The sequence below is a fragment of the Cyprinus carpio genome, chromosome B1 (genome assembly GCF_018340385.1).
Source record: "Cyprinus carpio isolate SPL01 chromosome B1, ASM1834038v1, whole genome shotgun sequence".
Taxonomy (NCBI): Eukaryota; Metazoa; Chordata; class Actinopteri; order Cypriniformes; family Cyprinidae; genus Cyprinus; species Cyprinus carpio.
In genome coordinates, this window is record NC_056597.1 from 37,151,308 (window position 1) to 37,176,852 (window position 25,545).

The 25,545-nt window shown below is 33.6% G+C and overlaps 1 protein-coding gene across 1 annotated transcript in view; it reads left to right on the forward strand.

Annotated features, from left to right (window-relative positions):
* Positions 1-25,545, forward strand: part of LOC109091729 (tuberin-like) — a 45,559-nt gene that overhangs the window by 7,625 nt on the left and 12,389 nt on the right. The window contains exons 18-33 of the mRNA XM_042716087.1: positions 135-241; positions 1,377-1,530; positions 1,723-1,845; positions 2,179-2,313; positions 3,572-3,761; positions 3,955-4,048; positions 4,846-4,948; positions 5,030-5,124; positions 7,853-7,981; positions 14,648-14,809; positions 15,879-16,034; positions 18,209-18,244; positions 18,284-18,309; positions 19,915-20,169; positions 21,800-21,985; positions 24,682-24,750. Of these exons, the coding sequence (XP_042572021.1) occupies positions 135-241; positions 1,377-1,530; positions 1,723-1,845; positions 2,179-2,313; positions 3,572-3,761; positions 3,955-4,048; positions 4,846-4,948; positions 5,030-5,124; positions 7,853-7,981; positions 14,648-14,809; positions 15,879-16,034; positions 18,209-18,244; positions 18,284-18,309; positions 19,915-20,169; positions 21,800-21,985; positions 24,682-24,750 (2,020 nt within the window). The remainder of the gene's footprint in view (positions 1-134; positions 242-1,376; positions 1,531-1,722; positions 1,846-2,178; positions 2,314-3,571; positions 3,762-3,954; positions 4,049-4,845; positions 4,949-5,029; positions 5,125-7,852; positions 7,982-14,647; positions 14,810-15,878; positions 16,035-18,208; positions 18,245-18,283; positions 18,310-19,914; positions 20,170-21,799; positions 21,986-24,681; positions 24,751-25,545) is intronic.

Genomic DNA, 25,545 nt, shown 5'->3' on the forward strand with positions numbered 1-25,545 from the left:
CAGTTAGTCAGCAACGCCATAGCAAACACTCAGAACACACTAGCAACCAAATACTCAGAATACGTAACCTTCTCATATCACCTCGACTGCAGAAAAGATAAGCTTGTTGTTTTCTCTCATTGTTTGTGTGTCAGGTTTTTGATTTCTTACTGATGATGAGGGCCGACTCTCTTCATCGTCTGGGTGTCCCCAATAAAGATGGAGTCCTGAGATTTAGCCCATACTGTCACTGTGACGTCGGGTAACAACACAAGCATCTGTGTTTAGTGCTGTTTAAGCACACTTATTAAGGAGGATGTTAAATGATATCAAATTTAAACTAGTGCTGTCAAACGATTAATTGCGATTAATCACATCCAAAATAAAAGTGTTTGTTCACATAATATATGTGTGTGTACTGTGTATATTTATTATGTCTATATAAATACACACACATGCATGTAAATATTTTGGAAAAATATGTTATTTTTATATATTAAATATATTTATATATTTATCATATAAATTATATGAATATAAATATAGACATGCAAATACATGTAAATATTGTGTGTAGTTATGTATACATAATAAATATACACAGAACATACATATATTATGCAAATATTTTTTTATTTATTTTGGATGCGATTAATCATTTGACAGCACTAAATTTAAAGTATAAATGTATAAAAATGTATTTAAAATTTAAAAATATTTAATTAAATTTAAATAAAGTGAATTGATTTACATTTATTATCAATATTAATTTAAGTATTAATTGTTAAGGAGGATATTTAGATTGACTAAATGTCTTATTAAATTTAAAAGAAGTATTAATGTATGTAAATATATTATTAAATTAAGATTAAAAGAAGTATACATAACATTTTTAAAATAAGATTTAAATAAAAATGTATCATTACATTAAAAAGTATAAATGTATTTACATTTGTATTTAAATTCAAATGTAACATCACACTTAAATGAAGTAAACATTCATTTAAATGTATTATTGAAATGACTAATATTAAAACTAGAAATTAAGGAGAATATTCAGAGTGACTAAATTTATTAAATTTAAATCAAATATATATAGATTTAAATTTATTTTTAAAATTAAATTAAGATGTATTATTACATTTAAATGAAGTATAAATTTAATTCAATTTATTATTAATATTAAAGAAAGTATAAATTAAAGAGAATATTCAGATTATAATACTATATTTAATATAAAATGTAAAGAAAGTATAAGTATATTTAAATGCATTTTTAAATTAAATTAACACGTATTATTACATTTAAATGCCTACATTTGTTATCAAAATTAAATTAAGTATAAATTATTAAGGAGAGCATTCAGATTGACTAAATCTCAAATGTCTGGTTTTCAGGGAGTCGGAGAAGAGAGTGACTGATAAGAAGCCAACAGGAACTGTGGCATCGCCGACAGGAAGTCCCACACCGGCGGCTCCGCCCTCCTCCATTCGCACTGCCTTTCTGCCCTACAGCCTGGCCTTCAGCGTGCTGCTACAGTGCCTCAAGATGGTACACAAACACACACAGCTCACATCCTCTTCCCTTTAAAATAATTGATGACACCATAGAATGTTATTTATGTACCATATTTTTAACACGGTGCCCTGTGTTTTTGCATTCCTGGAACATACAGTTTAAATACAACACAATCTGTGTGTGCGACATGAAAGGTAAAACATCAGCTCTTTGTTTGGTTTGCAGGAGACTGACTGGAAGGTTCTGAAGCTGGTTCTGGATAAGATGTCCTGCACCATTCAGTACAAAGTTCTAATCCGGACCTCACCCTGCAACATCGATCATCTGTGCTCCACTCTCTGCTCCATGGTAACACACACACACACACACACACACACACTCACTCACACAGGCACACACACACACACACACACACACAATCTCTTTGTGGAGCACTGGCTGTTGTCAGAATAAAATCTCACTGGATTATTACAATTAATGGCTAAATTGATGTTTGGAAATGTAAACTGATAAGATAGAAAATATAGAAATAACTGACTTGTATATAGAAATAACTAGCTGGTGAAAATACTAGTGTTCTAATAATTTTGGCAGCCTCTGTACTACACAGTAACTCAGTGGAATAAACTGTATGGAAGCAAGGTAATTTGGGGGAGTGTGTGTGTGTGTGTGTGTGTGCAGGTGACAGACCGTCTGATATCGGAGCGTTTGAAGAAGACTCCTGATGGATTCTCCCTCACTGATGTTCAGCTCGCTGTGGTTCCTGTTCTCACTGCCCTCACCTCCTACCACAGCTACCTAGAGCAGTCCCGACAGGTGACACATCTACCCCGCTCTCCAGATCAGAGCGTATTATAAACATCAGCTTTTTTTAGTTTTTCGGTTTGTCAGATTTGATCAGGTTTAGCTGGGGCTGTGTTCTAAACTCTAGAGATCTAGACAGCATCATAGGCACTCTCCGAAGGCTGTATAAAATAACAAGAAGCAAAACTGTGTTATCTTGTACGTTACCTTTAGTTAAGTATGAATTTATTTAGGTGTATTATTACATTTAAATTAAATGTACAATTATCGCATTTAAATTAAATATGAATTTATTGATAGGTGTTATTGTATTTACAATAAACATAAATTATATAAATGTAAATTAAATATACATTTATTTAAATGTGTATTTATTTTCATAATAATAAATTTATTACATTTATATTTTTATTTTTTTTTGTATTTATTTTCATAATATTAATTTTTTTTTATTCTTAAAGTAGTAAACATTTATTAATAAATGTATTTAAATTTATTACATTTAAATTATAAATGTATTTAAATTTATTACACTTTAATAAAAAATTTATATTTACATTTATTAAATTTAATGTATACATTTAAACATTTAAATGTGTTATTAAATTTAAATTAAATATTAATTGTTACATTTAAAGTACACATATGTACATTTATATTATAAATTATATATAATTTATAATTATAATTTAAATTAAATGTGTTTATTTAATTTTGTTGTTAAATTTCAATTAAGCAATCATTTACTTAAATGTGTTATTAAATTGAAACTTAAAAGTGTATTATTAAATTGAAATTAAGTATACAGTTATGCACGTGTATTATTATTACACATAAAGTAGTATACATTAATAAATGTATTTAAATATATTACATTTAAATTATACATTTATTTAAATTTATTACACTTTAAATACTTTTATTTTTTTTATTTTTTTTATTTTTAGAGAGTGTACATTTTTAAAATTTTAAGTTTTTTTATTTTTATTTTGTGTTTTTTTTTTTATTTTTAGTGAGTAATATTTAAATTTATATTTTTTAATTTATTAATTATATTTTTTATTAGTTTATTTTTTTTTTTTTTTTTTATGTTTGTTGTTAAATATTTTTTTTGAATTTGTTTTTTTATTTGTGTTATTTAATTCAGTAAAGTGTATTAATATATTTAATGTAAGAATACAGTAGATCTAATCTCTGGATGTGAAAGCAGCCAGTCATCTGATGCCATAAATGTGTTGATAGCAGAGTTTTTCTCCACCTGTGTTCTCAGAGGGAGCTGGTCCAGTGTTTGGAGAAGGGCCTGATTTACCGCTGTGCTAAGCAGTGTGTGGTGGCTCTGACCATGTGCACCGTAGAGATGCCCGACATCATGATCAAACTCCTGCCCGCCCTCATCGTCAAGCTCACGCACATCTCGGCAACCGTTGCCATGGCCTCGCCCATGCTGGAGTTCCTGTCCAGTGAGTGCAAGTCTTCAGTCGTTTTTCCCGCCCACTCTCACATTCTGACCAATCAGAGCCGCCCTACTCACTCTGACCAATCAGAATATAGCACATATTCCACATTTGGGATACAACCACAGCCAAACGGCACCTGTGGATCATATACAGCTCAAGTGCTGATGCTCTTTGTCTCGTCTCGTCTCTCTCTCAGCATTAGTGCGGCTCCCACATCTGTATGCTAACTTTGTAGCCGAGCAGTACGTTAGCGTGTTTGCCATATCGCTGCCGTACACCAACCCCTCAAAGTGAGTAAGGTCACACACACCTGTGAAGAATACATATAGAATATGTAGCCGACATTTGCCTTCATTAGCTATTTGACTACATGATGTTCAGTTATAATGTTATAAGAGATGTCTATTTCAAATAAATGCAGTCCTTTTGAACTTTTTAGTTCATCAAAGAATCCTTCAAAGAGTTTCCACAAAAATATGAAGCAGCACAACTGTTTTCAACACTGATAATATTCAGAAATGTTTCCTTAAACAGCAAATCAGCATGTTAGAATGATTTCTGAAGGATCATGTGACACTGAAGACTGGAGTAATGATGCTGAAAATTCAGCTTTACATCAAAGGAATAAATTACATTTTAACGTATATTCAAATAGAGAACGGTTACTTTAAATGGTAGTAATATTTCACAATATTATTGATTTTACTGTATTTTTAATCAAATAAATGCAGCCTCCATGAGCTGAATGATCTTAAATGATGTGTTTTCTTGTTTTTCCTTGTTATATTCTGGTTGAAAACAACTGTTTTCAACATTAATAATTAGAAATGAGTCTTGAGCAGCAAATCAGCACATTAGAGTGAATTCTGAAGCATCTTGTGACACTAATGATGCTGAAAACTCAGTTTTACATCACATGAATAAATTACATTTCAACATATATTCACATAGAAAACAGTTACTTCAAACTGTAATAATATTTCACAATATTATTGATTTACTGTGTTTTTAATCAAATAAATGCAGCCTCCATGCGCTGAATGATCTTAAATGATGTGTTTTCTTGTTTTTCCTTCATTCTCTGTAGGTTTAATCAGTACATAGTGTCTCTCGCCCATCATGTGATCGCCATGTGGTTCATACGCTGCCGACTGGCTTTCAGGAAAGACTTCGTTCAGTACATCACCAAGGTGGGTGATGGGATTGTCAGGCTCATGTGTTTACAGATCATTCTGTTGGTCTTGAGTTGAAGTGTGTTTTTGTGTGATTAGGGTCTTCGTTCAAACGCTCTTCTGCCGTTCGATGACACTCACGAGCAGAGCAGCTTTAGAGCGCGCAGCACCAGCCTGAACGAGAGGCCCAAGAGGTACACACACACACACACGCACACACACACACACACGCACACACACGCACGCATGCAGGACCGGATCAGGGTTTGTCTCATGTCAGGTTTTGCCGTGGGAAGGACTCAAAGCATGATTGTCATTCAAGCGCCTCATTGGTTCATTTCTTTGATGGTAGTGTCGTGATTTCTGGCTTTATGTGTCTGGTTTACGTCAGAACATCAGCTGAGTTTTCACTTCCACTCACGGATGCTAGTTTGACTGTGGGATGTCTCGTCTTTCTCTCGGCCTCATTTCTTTCTCTGTGTTCCTCTCTCTCTCCTCATCTGGCTCAGCAGTGACTGTTTCTCAAAGACTGTCACATCAAAACCATTAACAAACCATGTTTCTTCAAATACGGCCACTTTAGGTCCCAGGGATTGATTTTTATTCAGACTAATAGATTTCTCTTTTTTTGCTATATGAAGGTCACATTAAAACTAGAGATTTTTTTTTTTTTTTTAGCAAGACTTAGTTCTGATTTTTTTTTTTTTTTTTTTTACAAATGCCTTTTATTTTTTTAATTAAAAAAGTGCATGTTTGAAACCATGATAGTCTAATTAAAAGAGGATATTGGTCATTAGTCATTATTTTAACATTTATATTAGTGTATTAATTTATTTTGTGAAAGCCATGGATTTTGCAAAATTCAGTATTTTTATAAATATATTGTTATATATTTTAAAACATGTTTTGTGCATTTTTGATACTGTTCTATACTACTTATCATATATATAATATATATATATATATATATATATATATATATATATATATTTTATTATAATATATATATATATATATATATATATATATAAACCCCTCTAATTTCCACCACAGAATTATGATGAATTATGATTTAACATGTGATGGAAATGACGCAGTAGTAGACATTTTTGTGAGGGTTCATGAAAGCAGTGTGTTCATCAACCATTAAACATTAGGATTATTTGTAGGCAAATTTAATTAACAAGTTTGAAAAGTGTGTGTTAATGGAGTTAAATTTCTAAAAGGACTAAAAATGCCCATAGTTGAAGAAACACCTGAATACAAACAGTTCACGCATCTCTAAAACTTGTGTTGATATTTAATAATGAGCTTATCCTGTAATAGTCTTAATAAGTAGTCATATGATGTCTCCATCAAAGGGACCAATAAACTACTAAAGGTTAAGAGTCCTGCCTACTAACATCTGGATTTGAACTGAAGCGAGTTTTTTCTTTTCTGTTTCTTATTATTTTCCATTCAGTTCTACTTCATTCATTCATTCTCTGTCTTTGTTTTTCTTGATTTCACTTTTTGTATTGGTTGTGAAAACAGCCATTGTCCCATAAGCCGGTCTACTTTAACAGGAACCTCCATAGTAACGGCTTACTAAACCCTTTTAACCAGCACACCTGATGCAGCAAACAATGCATTGCAATCATTGTAACAACACGGCATATCACTAATACAGTCCAGGATCAGTTATGTCCAGAGTCACACAACCATCTAATCTCATTGTCCTGATACTGATTTCAGGTTCATTTTCTGTGGAAACCATCTGTGTTCTTTTGTATGTCTTGTGTCTTGTCTCATCACCAAGGCTGGAGCTTTGAATTAAAAGCCTGAAAAAGAGAAAGATCATTCAATGCATTTACATGCACAAGAATATTCACATATTTATGAAAGTATATATAGATCGTACAAATCAGATTTATACTCTCTATGTTTTGTTATTTACATTAATGAGCATCATTCAAGATTAGATAAAATTTCTGTTTGAAATTATTGCTGTTTCAGAATTCAATGATTATGCATTTTAAAAAAAATTACAAATTTATTTGTTTAACTGTATGCCATGCGACCATTTACCAACATCAGAAAACGTAAAATGCTAATGTGTTTTTAAATTATTAAATATAAAGTCAATATTTTAGGTCAGAGTCTCGTAAGTAAATGTTCATTTCAGAATGAAATTTTCCCTAGAAAACCAACCTTAATCTAAAATGATGTGCATATAAACATGCTTCATACTTGTTTAAGCTCTTTCTAGTTTATCAGGCCTTACATTCTCTGTTCCAGATTCTAGTTTAACTCCATCCGGTCATTCATTTGTGTTGTGTTTGCTGTATTAAATCACACATACACATACACACGATCATATCACTGTTTTCCTATTAATATTAATTTCCAGTATAACGATCATAGCAGTGTCTGAATGCTTTATTCTTCCCTGTACCAGTATGTTTGTGCTCTCTGATGAGTTTATCATTTATTTTCTCCTCTTTCATTCCTTTGGTAGAATGCTGACAGTATATTGCTTACTTTATGCCTTGTTAAGTGTCTGTTGATCTTTTTGATGCTGTTTCTCCTTCCAGTTTTCTGTTTCCTCCTCTGTTTTCTTTTTGTTTTTTGAGTGTCGTCCCTGTTTTCTGGTTCTCAGTGTGCACTGCTGACCAAGTTACTTTGTTTTCCTTTCACTTCCTTATTTGACCCCTCCCCCTCCTCTGATTGGGCCATGCGTTGTGGGCGTGGTTTGGGGGGGTGCCGACACCTCGGATCCGTCACCTGTGATTGGTCGCTGGCCCCTTTCGTGACACTCCACAACCAATCGCACTCCCCCATCCACCCATGCCGACGTGGTTAAAATGCCCCAAATTCCCCACGACCCTCCCTGGTCACGACGTTATGCTGACGCACACCTGACCTCGTTTGCCCTCGGGGCAGTTTGCGGACGACCAAAGTGGCGAAGCAAGGCCCCAGCGCAAACTCTCCCGTTAAAGACCTGAAAGATCTGTCGGCCATGGACGCCTTCCGCTCCCGAAGCATCAGTGTGTCCGAGCATGCGGTGCGCAGGTAGAGCATTTTTGGTCACCTCAAAACTCAACAACCGATTGATATCCCTGCTTTTCCTTTTCTGTATGCAGGGACGGTGGGTGGGGCTTGGGCATTCGGGGGTGGGGCGTTGTCTTGGCGATGCGGGGTGGGCGTGGACATCTGGTTTGGGCTAATTCTGATTGGGCAGGAAAGGGTGCATGCTGGAGGAGGGTTTTGTCATTTTCTTTCGTTTCATTGATGGTGATGTTGACTGCATGCGCTGAGCCTTGCGAGCATCTGTTTTGATTTCAGCCTAACCTTGGTATTTGCTTTGACCATGCTTATTGTGCTGTTTGTGATGCTGTTTTTTTCTTTCCGTGAGCAAATTACTACGGAGCCCCTAAAGGGACATGGTGATGGGGAAAAAAAAGAGACAAGATTAAAAATATTTTAAGTGTTTTTGCTTTCGCCTGCAAAACTTTTGTGTTCCCCCAAGAAACTTTGCATTCACTCGAGAAACGTGTTATATATCAATGGTTGTGCGTTCTCTCGCAAAAAGTCGATTTCCCCAAGAAACATTGCGTTTTATTTCAGTGCTTTCGCGTTTTATCGCAAAACTTTTACATTCTCTTGTAAAAACTGTTGCGTTATCTCAAAAACCTTTTGTGATTAATAATATGAGATTGGAGGAAAAATTATATTTCAGAACTTTTGCGAGAAAATTTTTGCGTCCGCTTGCAAAACTTTTACATTCTCTTGTAAGATATTTGCGTTCACCCAAGAAACATTGCATTGTATTTTAGTGTCCCCCCCCCCCAAAACTTTGCGTTATATTTCAATACTTTTACATTCTCTAGAAAAACATTTGCATTCCCTCAATATACTTTTCCATTCTCTTGTAAAAAAAACTTTTGCGTTATCTCTCAAAACTCTTAATAAATATGCATTCAATCGTAAAACATTTATGAGGTGGGAGGAAAAATATTTCAATGCTTTTGCGAGCTAACACAAAGTTTCTTGGGGGAACACAATACTTTCCTTCGCAAATGGTTGCGATCCCCAGAGAAACTTTGCATTATATGTCAATGCTTTTGCATTCTCTTGCAAATCTTTTGTGTTCCCCCAAGAAACTTTGCATTTTCTTTCACAACTTTTGCATTCCTCTGAAAAATTACAAACTAAAGCAAATGCTTTGAAATATAATAGTTTCCCATTCAAATTTTTCCATCTCCATGTCCCTTTAGGGGCTCCTTACTGCACACAGGAAGCATGTGCAATTGAAAGTATGCCTTTACACATTCAAATGACTAGCTTCTCTGTTTTTGCTGTTTGTTGAATGAGATGGACAGCAGTAATTCGGCTCCCAAACTCTAGGGGGCGCACTCCACTTGCTCAGCCTGCTGCCTGCCTGAGCCTGTTTTAACCTTCACTTATTCACATCATATTCACACACTCTTTACACATGATCCAGGTACAGTATCCATCCATGTTTTATCATAATCATGAACAATAATACGCTGCAAACACGCAGAAAATGTTTCACTGACACCCTCTTCAAATGCTGTTCCTCCATGGTTTGCTATCTACCCAATGAAAAGTTTGTTTTTCACATTTTTTCAGAGCTTATACTTACCTGATGTCAATTCAAACCCATATGAATTTCTTTCTTATGAAAAACACAGTTGCGCTTTTTCCATACGGCAAAATAAATGTTTTCCCCTCACAGCTTTGTTTTCATTTGCATAAATATGTGCTCCTAAACTAAACTGCAGTGTGCACATAACCAGCAGATGGCAGCCGAGCATCAGATGAGATATCCAGTAATATCTGCCCTCAAATGTCTGTGTTTTATTAACCTAGTGCATCTAATTACCATAAAACCTATTAATCAGTCCAGCGCCTCCAAGTTACAGGATGTTAATGAATAGAGCGTCCGCTATTAGCAAGCACAGGGACTTCACACAGCATATTTGTTTTATTATCTAGCATGTCTGCAAATTACCCTGCCATCGGTTTACTTATTGCCTAAAGTATTTCTGTGCCAAGGGCTTTTGTTTGGGTAATTCCAAGGTTGCTCGTTATGATTTAATGGAATTTTTGGTGACAAAAAAAGCGAGCTAATAATGTCAAATTTGATCTAAATCACAAGCGGTTTGACTCTTCCTATGTTAAATGAAAATGTACTGCTTCAGTTTTAGGTTTTTAAATGTTTTGTTTTCGAATAAAAATAAAAAGCTTTTTTTTTTTTTTTTTTTCTAAATATATATAATTTTAATTTTTATTGCTTGGTTTCTATTGAGTGAAGATGTGTACTGCAGACACTATTCCACACGTTCATATTCAGCTCTGTCTATTCAGCTTAATGCATCAATAGAGAAAAAAATTGCATCGCCAAACCACATCATTTATTATTCCACAGACATCAACAGTCATCTGAATACAGCTAATAGAGATGATTGAGGGCTTGATGTGCATGTGAAGAGCCGGCGAACAGTGAAATCTTTTCTCCGTGTGAACATGCAGTGAAAAGATGTTTATGTTGGAAATTGTGCCTTTTGAAAAAGATCAACTGGTTTAAAGGATATCATAATTTTCATTAAATGGTTTGGTGTTATGATCAGCTGTACTGGACGCCCAGGATTCAGAGACTTTATGGACATTTTATGTGGCTGGAAAAATATATCATTCTAAGTTTGATTGAAATTTTATGCATTTACCATACAAACTGAATTTTTGTATTTTTAAGCATTGAGGTTGAGGATGAAGAATTGCTAAATGATCAGATGTAAAGACACAAACTGGGACTTCCTGTGTGTGTGTGTGTGTGTGTGTGTGTGTGTGTGTGTGTGTGCTGGATGACCCTGTTGACGGACGCTGGAGTGATTGGGTTTTTGGGATTGTGGTGGTTAAAGTTGAGGTTGTTGGATCGATTCCAGTGTGCCCTTGAGCGAAGCAGCTGAAGGAAGGCTCCAGAATTAGTTCATCTCTATCGACAGCATTTGTCAGTTACTACAGAAAATAACGCTGATCCTTCCATCAGGTGGTGTTTACACTAACACACTTCCAGTGGAAGCGGACAGGGTTCATTCACTCTTAGGGTTTAAATGCAAAAATGCACTGCTGGAATTTTACAAAAAGGAAAGCAAGCGATTGTGTCACACTAGTCTCATGTTGAATTGTAATGTCTATTACCTTAAACGTATTGCTTTCCCTTATTTACTTGTATTTTATTGCATTGAAGTAACAATGAAAAAATTAAATGATTTAATAGTTAAATTAACTAAATTTGTAAATGACATTTAAATAGGTGCTATTTCATTATTTTATATTAGAGAATATTAGAGTTTAATTATATAAGAAAATTAAATACATTTGAAAAATAAATTAATATAAAGTAAACAAAAAAAATTTAAAGGTGCATATATAAGTAAAAATATGGTTAATAGAAAAATATTTTTATAATTTAAATGTAATTAAATAAAAATTAAGGTAAATTCAACAATTTAATCTTACTATATAATGTTTTGAAAAATTATTCAAAAACATTTTTTGAAAATACATTTTATATTGAAATATTTTGTTTAAATAAATTATTTTCCCCCTTTATTAAATAGTATAGTTAAGTGACATGAAAGTACAGAGAGAGACTCGAACCTAAAGCAATGTGTTTTTGTATCAGTGTGTCACAGCTTGTGAGATGTTATGAAGATAGAATATAGTTTTTATTGTGCTCGATGTTGTGTAGTGATGATGTGGGTCACACTGACTCTCTGCAGTAGATGCGTCTGTCTTTTGTCTATGTGTTTGCCCACACCAGCTCATATCATCCACATTCATCCCTCGTTTCCCAGTGAGATGAAATGAAAATGGCCTTTTGTTGATTGCATGCTCATGCGTAGATCGGTTTGGCTTTTTCATACCTCAGATGTACGTAGAAGTGCAGTGCCAGACGTGTAATAGTCATCATGATTCAGAGTGGCTGCTAATGTGTTGCTAGGTGTGATGAGGTTGATTATAATATAAGATAATGTAGATGCACTTGCTTTGATATTCCTGGAGTGTTCTGGGTAGTTTTAGCAAGATTCTACAGAATGTTCTGATTGGTTGCTAGGCACTGATGCACTTAATTGTTTATTTATTTTTTTACTGAAACCAAAAATATTGGACTCAATATAACTGAGACCTGGGTTCTGAATCTGCTGTCCATGTATTTATTATCATTAATATTTATTCGTTGTGTATATTATGTTATGTCTGACTAACAATTAGAAACAATAATTATATGGCAGTCTCCAAGAAGGTTATTTTCGTATTTTTAAAAAATTGTTTTCATTTGATATTTCATTTTACTTATTTTTTTAAATTTGTTTTTTTTTCGTACTTTTTATTTTTATTTTTGGATAATTTTTAATTTTTGTTATTTTTTTTTGTTTTTTTTTTTGTTTTATTGTATATTCTGAGACAATTATTTGTTTTTTTTTGTTCTGACTTTATAATAACCCTTACAGTAAAGACTGAAAAAACATTATTTTTTTTTTGTTGTTCATTTTTATAATGTCTTTTAGTGTATAGATAAATTAAATTTAAAATATTATTTTTTTATATTTATATTTTTTTTTGTGTTATTTTTGTATCTATCTATATTTTTTTAGAGATTTAGAGATTTTTTTATTTTTTTTTTTTTTTATATATCTTTATATATATGTGTGTATCTGTTTTTTTTTTTTTTTTCTTCTATCTTTTATCATCCAGCAGGTAAAATGTTGCATCAGATCACAGAGTAAAGTAAACGCAGACACATGATTCCAGGACTGTAGCGTTTCTTGTGTGTGTGGTGTTAATGAGAAGCTTCTCAGGTCAGAGAGTCGATGTCGCAGTCAGAAGCACTTTAGCTCAGCGGCGTTGGCAGCGGTGTGTGTTTACGTGGGTTGGCGTGTGTGTCGTCTTAGTGTATGGAGATGATGTGGGCTCTGCTGATTTCCCCGGGGATGCGGTTGCCGTGGTTACAGAAGGGCAGGATGCTGATGGCTGCCTTAGATTAATGCCATCACCTGGATAATCACACGGTTCTCCACAGGTGTGTGTGTGTGTGTGTGTGGATTGCAAGCTGGCAGCTGAACTTTTGTAGGTGTGTGTGTGTGTGTGTGTGTGGATCGCAAGCTGGCAGCTGAACTTTTCTAGGTGTGTGTGTGTGTGTGTGTGTGTGTGTGTGTGTGTGTGTGTGTGTGTGTTAAACACCCATGCTCTCTCTCGCTTCCTCTCCTGCTCAAGGTTTGTCAGTCCCAGTTTTGTGTCACTAAAAGAGAAACAAAAAAAAAGCTTTGACTAAAAACAGATAAAGGAATTATTCACTCAAAAATGAAGATTCTGTCAAAAATGAATTTGTATTCATGGATATTCCAACTAATGCAACACTGTTGGTCATAACACAATGGGAACCAGTGGTGTTTGGTGTCATTTGAGAGAGAAGGAAAGAGTTAATGAAGTTTACATTGAATAGTTATTTAAATAGGAAAGAGTTAATGAAGTTTACATTGAATAGTTATTTAAATTTCTGTCTGTTCCAGTGTTATCTTAGTAGTGTGTTTAAATTATTTTTGAGTTTTAGTTTTTCATTAATATTTTTCCAGGTGGTAATCTCATTTCTAAAGTTTCTTAAATTATTTTTGAGTTTTAGTTTTTCATTAATATTTTTCCAGGTGGTAATCTCACAGGCAGAACCGTTTTTTAATTTTCAATTTTCCTTTTTCTTTTTTTTGTTTTTTTTATGTATAATTTTTATTTTTTCAATTTTTTTTCTAATATTTGTATATCTACTGTATATTTTTCAGCTTTATTTAAGAAACTACTTTTAATAGTTCTTTCAAAAAAAAAAAAGTATCACGTACCTGTATTACTTCAAAAGACCTTAAATATTACACATGAGTCATATATGGACTACTTTTAGAAAATGTTGGCGTGTTTTTTTTTTTTGTAAGCTGATTTTGTGTTTTAATGAAGAAATAGTCACATGGTTTTTTTTTGATTGTTGTTGGTGGTTTGTGTTATTTTAATGTTATGGTATTTTATTTTTGTTATATGTGTTTTTTTCAGTTTTCATTGTGTTATTTTAATGTTATGGTATTTTATTATTTTTTTTCAGTTTTCATTTTAATTTTAATGTGAGTTTTAGTTTTTTTACTTCATCTGATTTAAGTACTTCAACTTTAGATAACTTCAACTTTTAGATAACAAAAACACTAGAGAGTAAGAATTTTTTTATTTTTTTTGGGTGAACTATTCCTTTAAGCAAATATAAACTTGCACAGTATCTCTGATTTGATTTATAAAGGAGTATGAGTCTGTTTTTAACTGCGTGTGTGTGTGTGTGTGTGTGTGTGTGTGTTTTAAAAGGGCCACTTCAGCTTCAATCAGCATCTGAATCTGATTTATTACATCTTCACAAACACACTCACAAACTCTCATCTCAAGCTTCACACTGTTTCCTAACCAGCCGTGACGAGTGAAAAATATCTACTAACAATCAGAATCAGATGACTCCGAATCAAATGAATCTGAATCTGAATCAGTCAGTGGTTCAAAATTGTGGTTAGGACATGGTGTCAGAGACTAGCTGAGATCTCTGACTTCACCAGAGCCAGTGCACTCTTTGACCTCGTGACCTCTCCTGTACCTGTATGTGACCCCTGACCCCGTCCTGTGCAGGATGCAGACGTCCAGCACCACCTGCAGCCTGGGCTCGGCTGACGAGAACGCGGTGATGCAGGCGGACGACGCGCTCAAGACGGTCCATCTGGAGCTGACGGAGACCTGCCTGGACATGATGGCGCGATACGTCTTCTCCAACTTCTCTGCGCTGCCCAAGAGGTGACGCCTGCTCACCACAAACCACACGTCACAGTTCTGCTGCATTTACAGCCCTCATATAAACACATTAGTAGCATGTTTTGCAGATTTAATTTAATCGCAATCAACGCTGCGACATTTGCAACTGAATATCACTGTTTAATTAGAAAAGCCATTAATTGAAGATAAAATGTAAAAACAATTATAATATCGTCAGATAGAAGCATTGAGACATGATTCATTTAAGTCATATAATTTAATTAATAAAATGTATGGTTAAGATACACAATCATGTTATGCATTTAATGTTATACATTAAAACAAAACATAATAAAATAGTAGTAATTGCCCTAAATTAATACATGAAATTGATAATTATAAATTAATAATGTTAAACGGAAGCAATTAGTATTAGTTTTTTTAAAATAAAATGAATAATAATAATAATTACAGTATTATTATAGTAGCCTTAATTTAAACTAAAATAGTTAGTAATTGATGTTTTTGAATGATGTTAATTTTAAAAAAAATAATAAAAAATATAATAATAATTGCCTATTTTAATCTGAAACTGAGTAATGTTTTATTTTTGTTTAATTTTTTATTAACGCGCATTCATTTTTTTAAATAATAATTAATTGCCCCACTTTAAAACTGAAACAAAAAATAGTTGTGTACTTTTTGTATCATGTTTAAAAATGTATAATTTATAAAAAAGAAAATAGTACAAACAGTACTAAAACAATACAAATATGTTTTTAAGTAACTAAGTAATTTATGCCAATAGACCTCACTGACCAGTCTTTTAGGATCAATGCACCAAAAGCTGCTTTACCATCGGACTTTAATGGAATTGTAATTTCATTCATTTGTCAGTCACTTTGAAATAAAGAGTCAGCTAAATTAGTAAATGTGTTGAAACTTTTTCTCTTTCTTTAATCTTAGGTTGGTTTACACACTTTTAGCTAGAGCTGTAATTGCTTGACCTTCATCCTTTTGTTCAGTGTCTGTTTGCAAAGCTTTAAATAATACTTGGCTCTAAATAAATAAAGATGATTAATGGGCTTCGTAAACTCTCTTCCTCTCTCAGGTCTCCCATCGCAGAGTTCCTGTTGTCCGGTGGCCCCAGTATGACTTGGCTGGTTGGGAATAAGTTAGTCACCATAACGACCAGCGGCGGCTCGCGAACCCAAGCCCTTCTGGGTCTGGACATGGCTGAGAGGCCCGGAGGAGGAGAAATGACCAGGTGACAAACATTTCAACATACATGTCACCAACCAATCATGCTATTGCTATAGGTTAACATGTTTTAGCACATTGCTAGCATGAATTAGCATGTGCTAGCATGTTTATTTATATGTTTAAATTTTTTGTGTTCCTGTGTTTGTTAACACTATCCATCCTAAATAGTATGTGAGATTAGAATAAGTGTGTCCCAAAGCATAGGTTGTTGAAAAGAGTATCCCAAAAGTCCCCGGATGGTCTACTTTTTCATTTTTGAAGTGTGGATCCATGCACACTCTAATGACTAATATTACCCACAATCCATTGCACTTTGGTGAAGGATTCTGTCCAGAACTACAAACACGAATAAAACTCGTTAAAAAAACAACAAAGATGGTGGATGGATGGATGGCTGGATAGATAGATAGATAGATAGATAGATAGATAGATAGATAGATAGATAGATAGATAGATAGATAGATAGATTAAGGATGGATATATAGATGATGGATAGATGGAAGATAGATAGATATATAGATAGATAGACAGATAGATAGACAGATAGATAGATACAGTGCCCTCCATAAGTATTGGAACAGTAAAGACAAAATTGTTCTGTTTGCTGTGGAGTCAAAAAATCTGTAAATATGATTAAAAGATGAATATGAGACAAAACTACAGAATGTCACAATTTATTATGGGTGATTCAACACAAAGATGTTTACCATGCTAAGAGAGATCAGCGCTTTTAGAGTTTGCATGCTCCCTATCTGATGGTGAGCATAAGTATTGAAAACAGTTGCTCACTCAGGTCTTTCTAAGTGTTCAGCTGTAGTCCCTGTTGCATTCATTCTTCAGATATTAAAAGCAGGGACTGTCGTTCTTATCAGTCATATCCATTGCTTCTGCATTCTAAGTCTGCCATTCGATGATGACCCAAACAAACCAGGATGAAGACGAGGAAGCCGACTCTGAAAGAAAAGCAAGCAATTTGGATGCTAAAAGAAAAGCGGAAGTCAAATTAGAACTATAGGAAAAACAAAAGGGCCTGGAGGAAATCCAGAGTTTTGGAAACTACCGGCACATCAGCAACCAACCACGACCTGATTCAGCTTGAGGACAAAAACACAGTAGTTGCCTGACCATGGACAAATCATAAAAGCTGTGGAAAATGAACCCTAAAATACATGGTCTGTAAAATCACCAACAACCTCCAGGAAAGCTGGGGTGATGCCTGTCAGTCTACAGTCCGCAGGAGAATTTGAAAACAGAATTACAGAAACTACACCGCAAGATGCAAACCTCTGATCATCAAACCACAATAGAAAGGCAAGATTCTTCACAAATGTGAGCCTATTAGAGTTTGGCGACCGATTGATGGACCGATGAGACAAAGATGAACCTTTATCATATAAGTGATTGGAAAGCAAAAAAAAGTGTGTGGAGAGAAAAAGGGAAACTGCAAATGATCCTAAGCATACAAAACTCATCTGAGAAAGCTTGGTGGAGGTGGAGTCATGGCATGGGCATGCATGGCTGTCTCTAGAACAGGACCTCTTCATTTTAATGATTACTTAAATCCGATTGAACATTAATTTCACCAGCTGAAGAGGAGACTAAAGACAGAAACTCCCCAAACAAGCAACAGTTGGAACTGGCTGCATTAAAGGCTGGGGAAAATCATTTCAAAGCATAAGACCAAGAGTCTGGTGATGTCTATGGGTTGCAGACTTACTGCTCTGATTGCATGCAAGGGATCTGCAAATAAATATTAGCTTTTAATCTTTTACATCTGCCTTAAATTCAACTGTTCTAATACTTATGCTCGCATCAAATCGTGGGATGAACTCTAAAAGTGCTGTCCTTTTTATTTGGTAAAACATGTGTTGAAATACCTAATAATAAAATGTGACATTGTGTAGTTTTGTCGCATATTCATCTTTTAATCATATTTCCAAATGCCTTGACTCCACAGCAGAGAAAGCTTTATTTTGTCTTTACTGTTCCAATACTTATGGAGGGCACTGTAGACGTATAGATGAATGATAGATAGATAGATCTGTTTAATCTCTTAATCTCTCCACTCAGTGTTTTTGGACAGAGAGAGAGAGGGGAAGACTGTGTTTGGACACAGACAGAAAGAGGGTCTCATCAGATGGAAAACATAAAAACAATACACATATGACTGTTCTGCAGGTCTGACCCGTCATTACACCACCCCGACAGAGACAGGCTCCTCTAAACTGGAGTACACAGCAAACTGGAGTCGCATTGGGGCCGTGTGCGCTCCATATCAGGTGACCGTCGCACCCGGAACACACACACACACACACACACACACACACACACACACACAACGCTGCTTTATTCTGACCCAGAGCTTCTCTTGCTCTGGAGAGTTTTGGTCCATTTTCCACATTTTCCATTTTCCTCTGAATTAAACAATCTCTTCTTGCTTCTGTAACCTTGAAGACTTACATTTGTAAATGAACTTTCTTCATTACTATCTAACCTTCTGTATGAAACTAGTTCCTCAGCTAAGTCACTGGATGCTTGAAGTAAATGTGTAGATATATGAGCAGTCATACATGAAATTAAAATCTTAAAGGGACAGTTAACTCAAAATATTATTTATGTCATCATTTACTCACCCTTGTGTCATTCTGAAATGTAATTATTTTTTTTATCTATGGACAGATGGAGATATGTTGAAGTTTTTTTTTTTTAAATCTATATAAGTCAGTCGAGTTCAAAAGTTTCAAACTTCAAAAAGTATCTAAAGTTTGAGTAACGTGTTCCAATCCCCCAAAAAAACAGTGTTTTTGTGTCTATGTGTGTGAAGAGAGAGAAGTTAAGTGTTTTTTCTTTTTGGTATAATATTGTGGGAATGTGAGTAACATCAGATCTCATTGGTTCTTGTGCGTCACATGACTTTGATAGTGCATTATTATTATTATGAACTAAAACTATTAAAAATGATTTCCTTTAAGTAATAATAAAATTAAATATTAACATTATAACAATACAAAATATATATTTTTTAAAACTTTAACTGAAAAAACATTCTAAATTTGAAACAACTGAAATAAATTTTTACATTTAAAATGCTAAAATTACTAAAACTAAATTAATAAAAATATTAAAATCAAAACTGATAACAATAACAAAACCACATAACAAAATTACTTAGACTAATATTGAAATGAAAACTGGAAATATCTAAAAATAGAAGCTAGTTTAAAACATGAATTAAAAACTATAATTTTAATATTATTATTGTTTATATATAATTTTTATGTTTCTCTTATATTTTTCTTTTATGATTATAGTTCATGAATCCAGCATGAAATAAAAAAATTATTTAATTGTTGTGAATAATTTTTAAATGCATGTTACTTTAAATAAAATTGTCTAGTAAATAGTAGTCATTATCATAATTGCAACTAAAATGAACTGAACCATAAAACCATTTTTGTTACTTGAAATAATGTTAATGTTAAAAAAAGTAAAAAAAATGTTAACTGACATAAAATATACAAAACAACTTACAACATTTCTCATTTTTATTTTACCTAAAAGTGCTAAAATAACTCAAACTAAAAATGAAATAAAAATGAATAGAATTTAAATTAATTTAGAAAAAAAGCAAGAAAAAAAACTAAATTCTAAAAAACTGCTTAAATTAAATGCAGAAATGATAAAAAATAATTCAAGATGTATAATATCTTGGTATATAATGATGTGTAATACTTAGACTTTTTAACACTTTTTTTATTTAGTTTAAGAAAACTAAAACTACTAAAAAAGGTAATATAATAAATTAATTATATATTATAGTAAATATAATAAAACAACACTGGAAGAAAGTAAAGTCATTAAATGCTCTTGATTCCTCTCTGCAGGTGGTCACGCTCTGCGGGCCGGTCCGGCTCAGAGTCTCAGTCCTCTGGTGGCGTCTCCTGAGGGTGAGTACAGCGGCCCGCTGCCCCCGCCGGGGCCCCCGCTGGAGGTGCTGGGGTCCCAGAGAGGAGTGGACGAGCACCCGACGCCCTCTGCCTCGCAGTCCTCAGCGCCGCTCAAAGACAAGTCCAGCCTGGCTGAGTTTGTGCCCATGCTGACGCAGGGCTGGGCCGAGATCTTCATCCGCAGACCCTCAGGTACCACACAGACTTTACCTCCTAACCCTGTCCCGGGCTGCAATTATCGCCCACTCGCTCTCAATTATGACACATTTGTGCAGGCACTAAAATTAAATCATAATAACTCCATTCCAAGGGCGTTTGAGAGGCGCATGAGCGCACTTGCGGCCCGCAGGGGATGCCATGCCATTTCCAAAGCGTCATAATAGTTTGACTCAGACCTGCCGTGCCCACGGGCCCGATTTTCCTCCGTCTGCCTCTAAATGAAGAATAGCTCGGGAGCATTTCACAGATTTTTTATTTTTTTGTGCATTAATTGCGACGTGTCCTTGAGTGCTTCACTTCTTGAAGAATAACACGTGACGAGATGCTTTTTCAATGCAGTTCCTGAGGATTTCACAGCGTTGCTGTTGTGGTTTTGTCACTTTTTGTGTCTTCCTTTCATGAGTCAGTTTATAGCGCTATTGCTTCACTATGAACCACTTTTTTGTCTTTTATTTTTCTTCTCTGTATCATTTTTTGTAATCTCTCTCTTTTGCTGTCTTTCTTTGAGTTCAGTTCAGTTTGTTTCAGTTTATATTATGAGAAACGGTCAAAAGATGAATAATAGGCTAATAATAAAGTAGTCAAGTCAATCAAGTCATCAGTAGTGTAAAATAAAAATAAGGTTAAATAAAACGAAAGTTTATTGTACATTTAATATATTTTATTAATGTATATAAATATAATATATTTAAATAATATATACAATTTAATTAATATAGTTATATAAAATGTAAAATAATTTTAATTTTAATTAATTTTAATTTTAATAAATAATCATATTAAAAATAAAGACATTTTGTGTTATGTTATATTTTTTATTTTATTTCATTTGTTTCCAAACAGCCAAAAGTTTCCTTTCCGGGTAGGAAGTGACATCACACATTGTAACTCTAAAGTAAAGTCTGTAAAGTCTTGTCTTCTTTATTTTTGTTTTCAAGCATTTACACATGACACGAAGAAGAAGTAGCCTCCTCAAATTTGGTTTTAGTCCAATTTTATGATTCAGAAGTCAAATAAAAAAATAAACAATATATAAACAAAACATATCAATAATATAAAAAAAGATTTGAATTAAATGTTGTGTAGTCAGTATTAAACAAGGATTAGATCACACTGTAAAGTGTATAAACAATCCTCTGCATGAATTTGTTATAATGCGTAATATACATTAGCTCTATTGTTTACAATACATTATGTATTTTAAGAGTTTTGTTTAATAAAACCACATTATTACTTGCTTTTGATACTTTATTTGAACTAATTATTATTGCCTCATTGCTATTATACATGTATTTAAAGTAAGTTTAAAGGCTATTGTTCGCTTAGGCCTATTTTTATTACTAAAAAATTAATTATAATTATCTGATTACTCGATTAATTGTCAGAATAATTGACCAGTTACCTGTGACAGCCTTAATAATAACATTTATTTGTTTTCGTAACAACTGTAATATGTCACCATGTAAAGTTTTTAAGATACACCTAAGGAAATAGATTCTGAAAGTACATATTCTGTTGATCTAAGAGTATTTATATTTCTTTACTTTGATTAGTTTGAGTCATCCATCATGATTTAAAGCGTGCTCTGTAAATCTGCTCTCAGGTAACACCAGCTGGCTGATGTGTCTGGAGAACCCGCCGAGCCCCTTCTCGTCTGAGCTGGGGAACATCCCGCTGCAGGAGCTGTCCAGTGTGCTGATGGCCATGGACGGGGTGAAGGAGCCCCAGAGCGAGGCCCCTGTGCCCCAGCTGCAGGGCAGGCCCTGCCCCATCCAGCGCTCCAACACTGGTGAGCTGCCGTCTCTCAAAACAACACTGTTTCTGGAGCTGGAATGGAGTTTATAGAGTAGCAGACCTGCCAACCTGTACACATTTTGTGTAGCGGCTACGCATTTTGACCTCAAAGTACACTGGTACGATTTGTCACTCTAAACTACGCAAAAATCTAGTGACGCCTCTGTCCATGCGCAGTATTCAAAACAAGCAACAGATAAAGATGATGCATTCAACCAATCAGAGTGTTTTTTTTGTTTTGTTTTGTTTTGCATTTAAATAATTTCTGCGTTTTATTTCTCTCCTAGTAGCCTATAGTTTATATTTTCAGTTTAAAGTGGCTCGCGCTCGCCCCGTCAGGTGCTCTGACAGAAAGGCTGCGTGTGAGGCTGACAGATGTGCTGTTTAATGTGTCTGAGATGTGCTGTTTTCCTTAATGCATAACTTACATTTCACAGGTATATTCTTCATCTGTATTTCCATTTCCATTTTGCTGTCAGAAGTGCATGAGCTTTTGCTGTACGATTCTCCGCTAAACTCCACAGACTTCATTTAGAAAAAACTAAATTGATCTCTGCCAAACAGACAGAGATCAATGAAATAGGAGCGCAATAACTCTGACTAAAATATACATTTTGCTGAAATATTTGTAGTTGCACAATAAGTGTGATGTGGAATTTTAAACCTACAAGTAAGTGTGTTTGTATGAGAGCACTAACTGTAAAGTTTAATGGGTTAATCAAAATAGCCTTTTTACTCCACTAGTCTGTGCTTTTTTTTAGTTTAGTAACTTCTACTTTAAAAGGATTATTTTTGCTTTTAGATTGCAATGTTACACTGTTACAATGTAATGTGATTTTTAACCCTTTTTTGCACATAATATTTGCCTACATGCTTACATTCACTTTATTTGTTTTAAATTGTTATTTTGTAGTGTGATTTTTAACCCTTTTTTGCACATAATATTTGCCTACATGCTTACATTTTTGCTCATATCACCCAGCCTTATATTGAAGTGTACTGGGGTTTTTGTCATTTTTTCTTTTTTAAATGGCATTAAAAAAAAAAACCTAAATAGCAAACATTAACTAAACAGTTACAGTAAACAGGAATAAACAGTAAACTATTTACCCCCGGCCGCCCGCCACGCTGATGATCAAACACTCAATATTCCAAGGTTGGCAGGTCTGGAGTAGATATGTTGTGAGCTGTGATATCAAGTGCTACAGCATACTACTGTGCTATACTACTTTACACTGCTTATGCATTTCTGTAGCTGAATAATTCCTGCAAATGTAGGATTTTCTTTGTATGCACATAATGTCCAAATATATTTTAATTTTAGTTAAAGTTTTACATTTTTAAACAAACAAATGTTGTCTTCTAATATTTATTAGTTAATTGCTTAAAATAAATGAAAATGTGAAAAAAATTGCCTTGGCAACTATATATATTTAAAATAAATGAAAATGTGAAAAAAATTGCCTTGGCAACTATATATATTTCTATATATATATTTCTATATTTATTTATTTATTTATTTTTTTTACATTATAGATTTTTTCTATATATTTCTATATTTATTTATTTATTTATTTTTTTTACATTATATATATTATTACCATCATTATTATTATTATTATTATTATTATTATTATTATTCAAAAACTATTCAAAAAGTTGAAACATTTTTACTCAGTCAGGCATATCAGATATGCCAAATAATTATAATTATGTGCAAGATCACGTCTGGACGTCATTAGCTGAATAAAACAGCTGAACAGCTATGCTTAGTAGTGTGCAGGTATGCTATTCCAAATTAAGAGATAAAACGGCTCAATTAAGAATAACATACTACTTTTACTATTATATGGCAGAAATGGTAAAACTAGTATGCTATTTCAAATTCACTGCCTATTATAGATACTGTCTGTTGCCTAGAATTTTTATATGAACAGTATGTAAAAAGCACTTTCTATTTATATGCATATTATGTATATTTTTTTTTGAGTAGTGTGGTATACAGTATACAGTGTCTAGTGTGCAGCATGCAGTAAGCAGTATGCAAGCATTCTGTTTCATTCCAAAGAGCCAAACCTTTCCTTTCTGGGGAGGAAATGACATCATACATTGGGAACATCCCTTTATGGATTTATTTTTTTCATCTATCTATTTGTTTATTTAGAGCCTAATTATCAAACTTTTGCTGTTTTATATAAACAGGCCTGCTGAAAAAATACATTTGTTTGTTTGTTTATTTCCAAGATCTTGCGTTTATATCTAAACCAAACTGCTGAAGACTTTGTTTGTTTGTTTATTTATATATTTTTTATTTAATTAATTTTTTTTTTTTTTTTTTTTTTTTTTTTTTTTTGTGAAAAGTTTTTTTTTTTTTTTTTTGAGTCTTTTTTTTTTACATGAACATTTCTGCTAAAAGCATAATTGCTGAAACTGAATGCAGCAGAATCTCAAGTGTTTGAGTGATTTCTTCCTCTTATTGGCGGTTTCACCTCTCTCTAACATACAGTGCATATAAATGACACACATTAAAAAGTGAAAGCATTTGTCATCCACAGCCCTCTTTGAAGGCCTTCTCTCATGCCGCTCTACACACCTGTCCCTCTCTCTGACTGTTTCTGTGTGTTTCCTCCGGGTCCATGTGGTGTTGATGGCTTGGCCTGTGTTGGTTTTTGTATGGGTTTGTCGCTGCAGTGGGCTCTCTGGGCTCTCTCTGCTCCCCCGAAACACCCGGCAGGTTACACAGGAGTATATCGTGGGCAGGTAGATATGTATGTGGCTTTGAGCACGTATAAGCGCTGCTCTAGAGTGTTTCTGTAGCTTCCTGTCTTCATTAACTCCCAACAATCCAGAACAAAGCAACTAATCAGCGGTAAACTCAACCAATCTCCACACAGAACCGGCGATGGGTTTGATTCCTGATTCTACTTTTCCTGGAGCTCTTTTCGCTTCCCTTCGCGCTTTTTCTTGCATCTGTGAATTTGACATGAAAGGCAACTTTCTCTTGTAATGTTTTCCCTCTCTATGTGTGATTTCAGTTTGACCCACATAAAAGTATTCCTGTTAGAGCTGGACGAGGTTTTGAAATGTTTGAAGGGCTGAGATGTTTCAGTCGTTCTATAAAAATCCAGATTGGGTTTTTGGTTGTTTGAAATTTGTTTTTTGTTTTGTTAGTATTCAGTATCAATATTTTAGGGTAAAATGTACATTAATGTGCAAGGAAAAGTGTATTTTTTTTGGATATTTTGTCAAATCAACTAGCTTTTTTTTTTTTTTTTTTTTTTTTGCTGTGGTGTAATGAATTTAGGAAGTACAAACATTTTCATGTAGTTTTGCAGTCATAATAATAATTATTATTTTTAACTAAAATATTTGTCTTATTATTATTATTATTAATATTATATAATTTATTTTAGTATTTTTTTAATTTAGTATTTTATCAGTTATTTTATTTTACAATATAACAATATACTGTTTATTTTTAATTATATTATTATTATTTTTTATTATATTATAGTTTTTATTTAATTTAATATTTGTATTGTTTGTGTTTTGCTT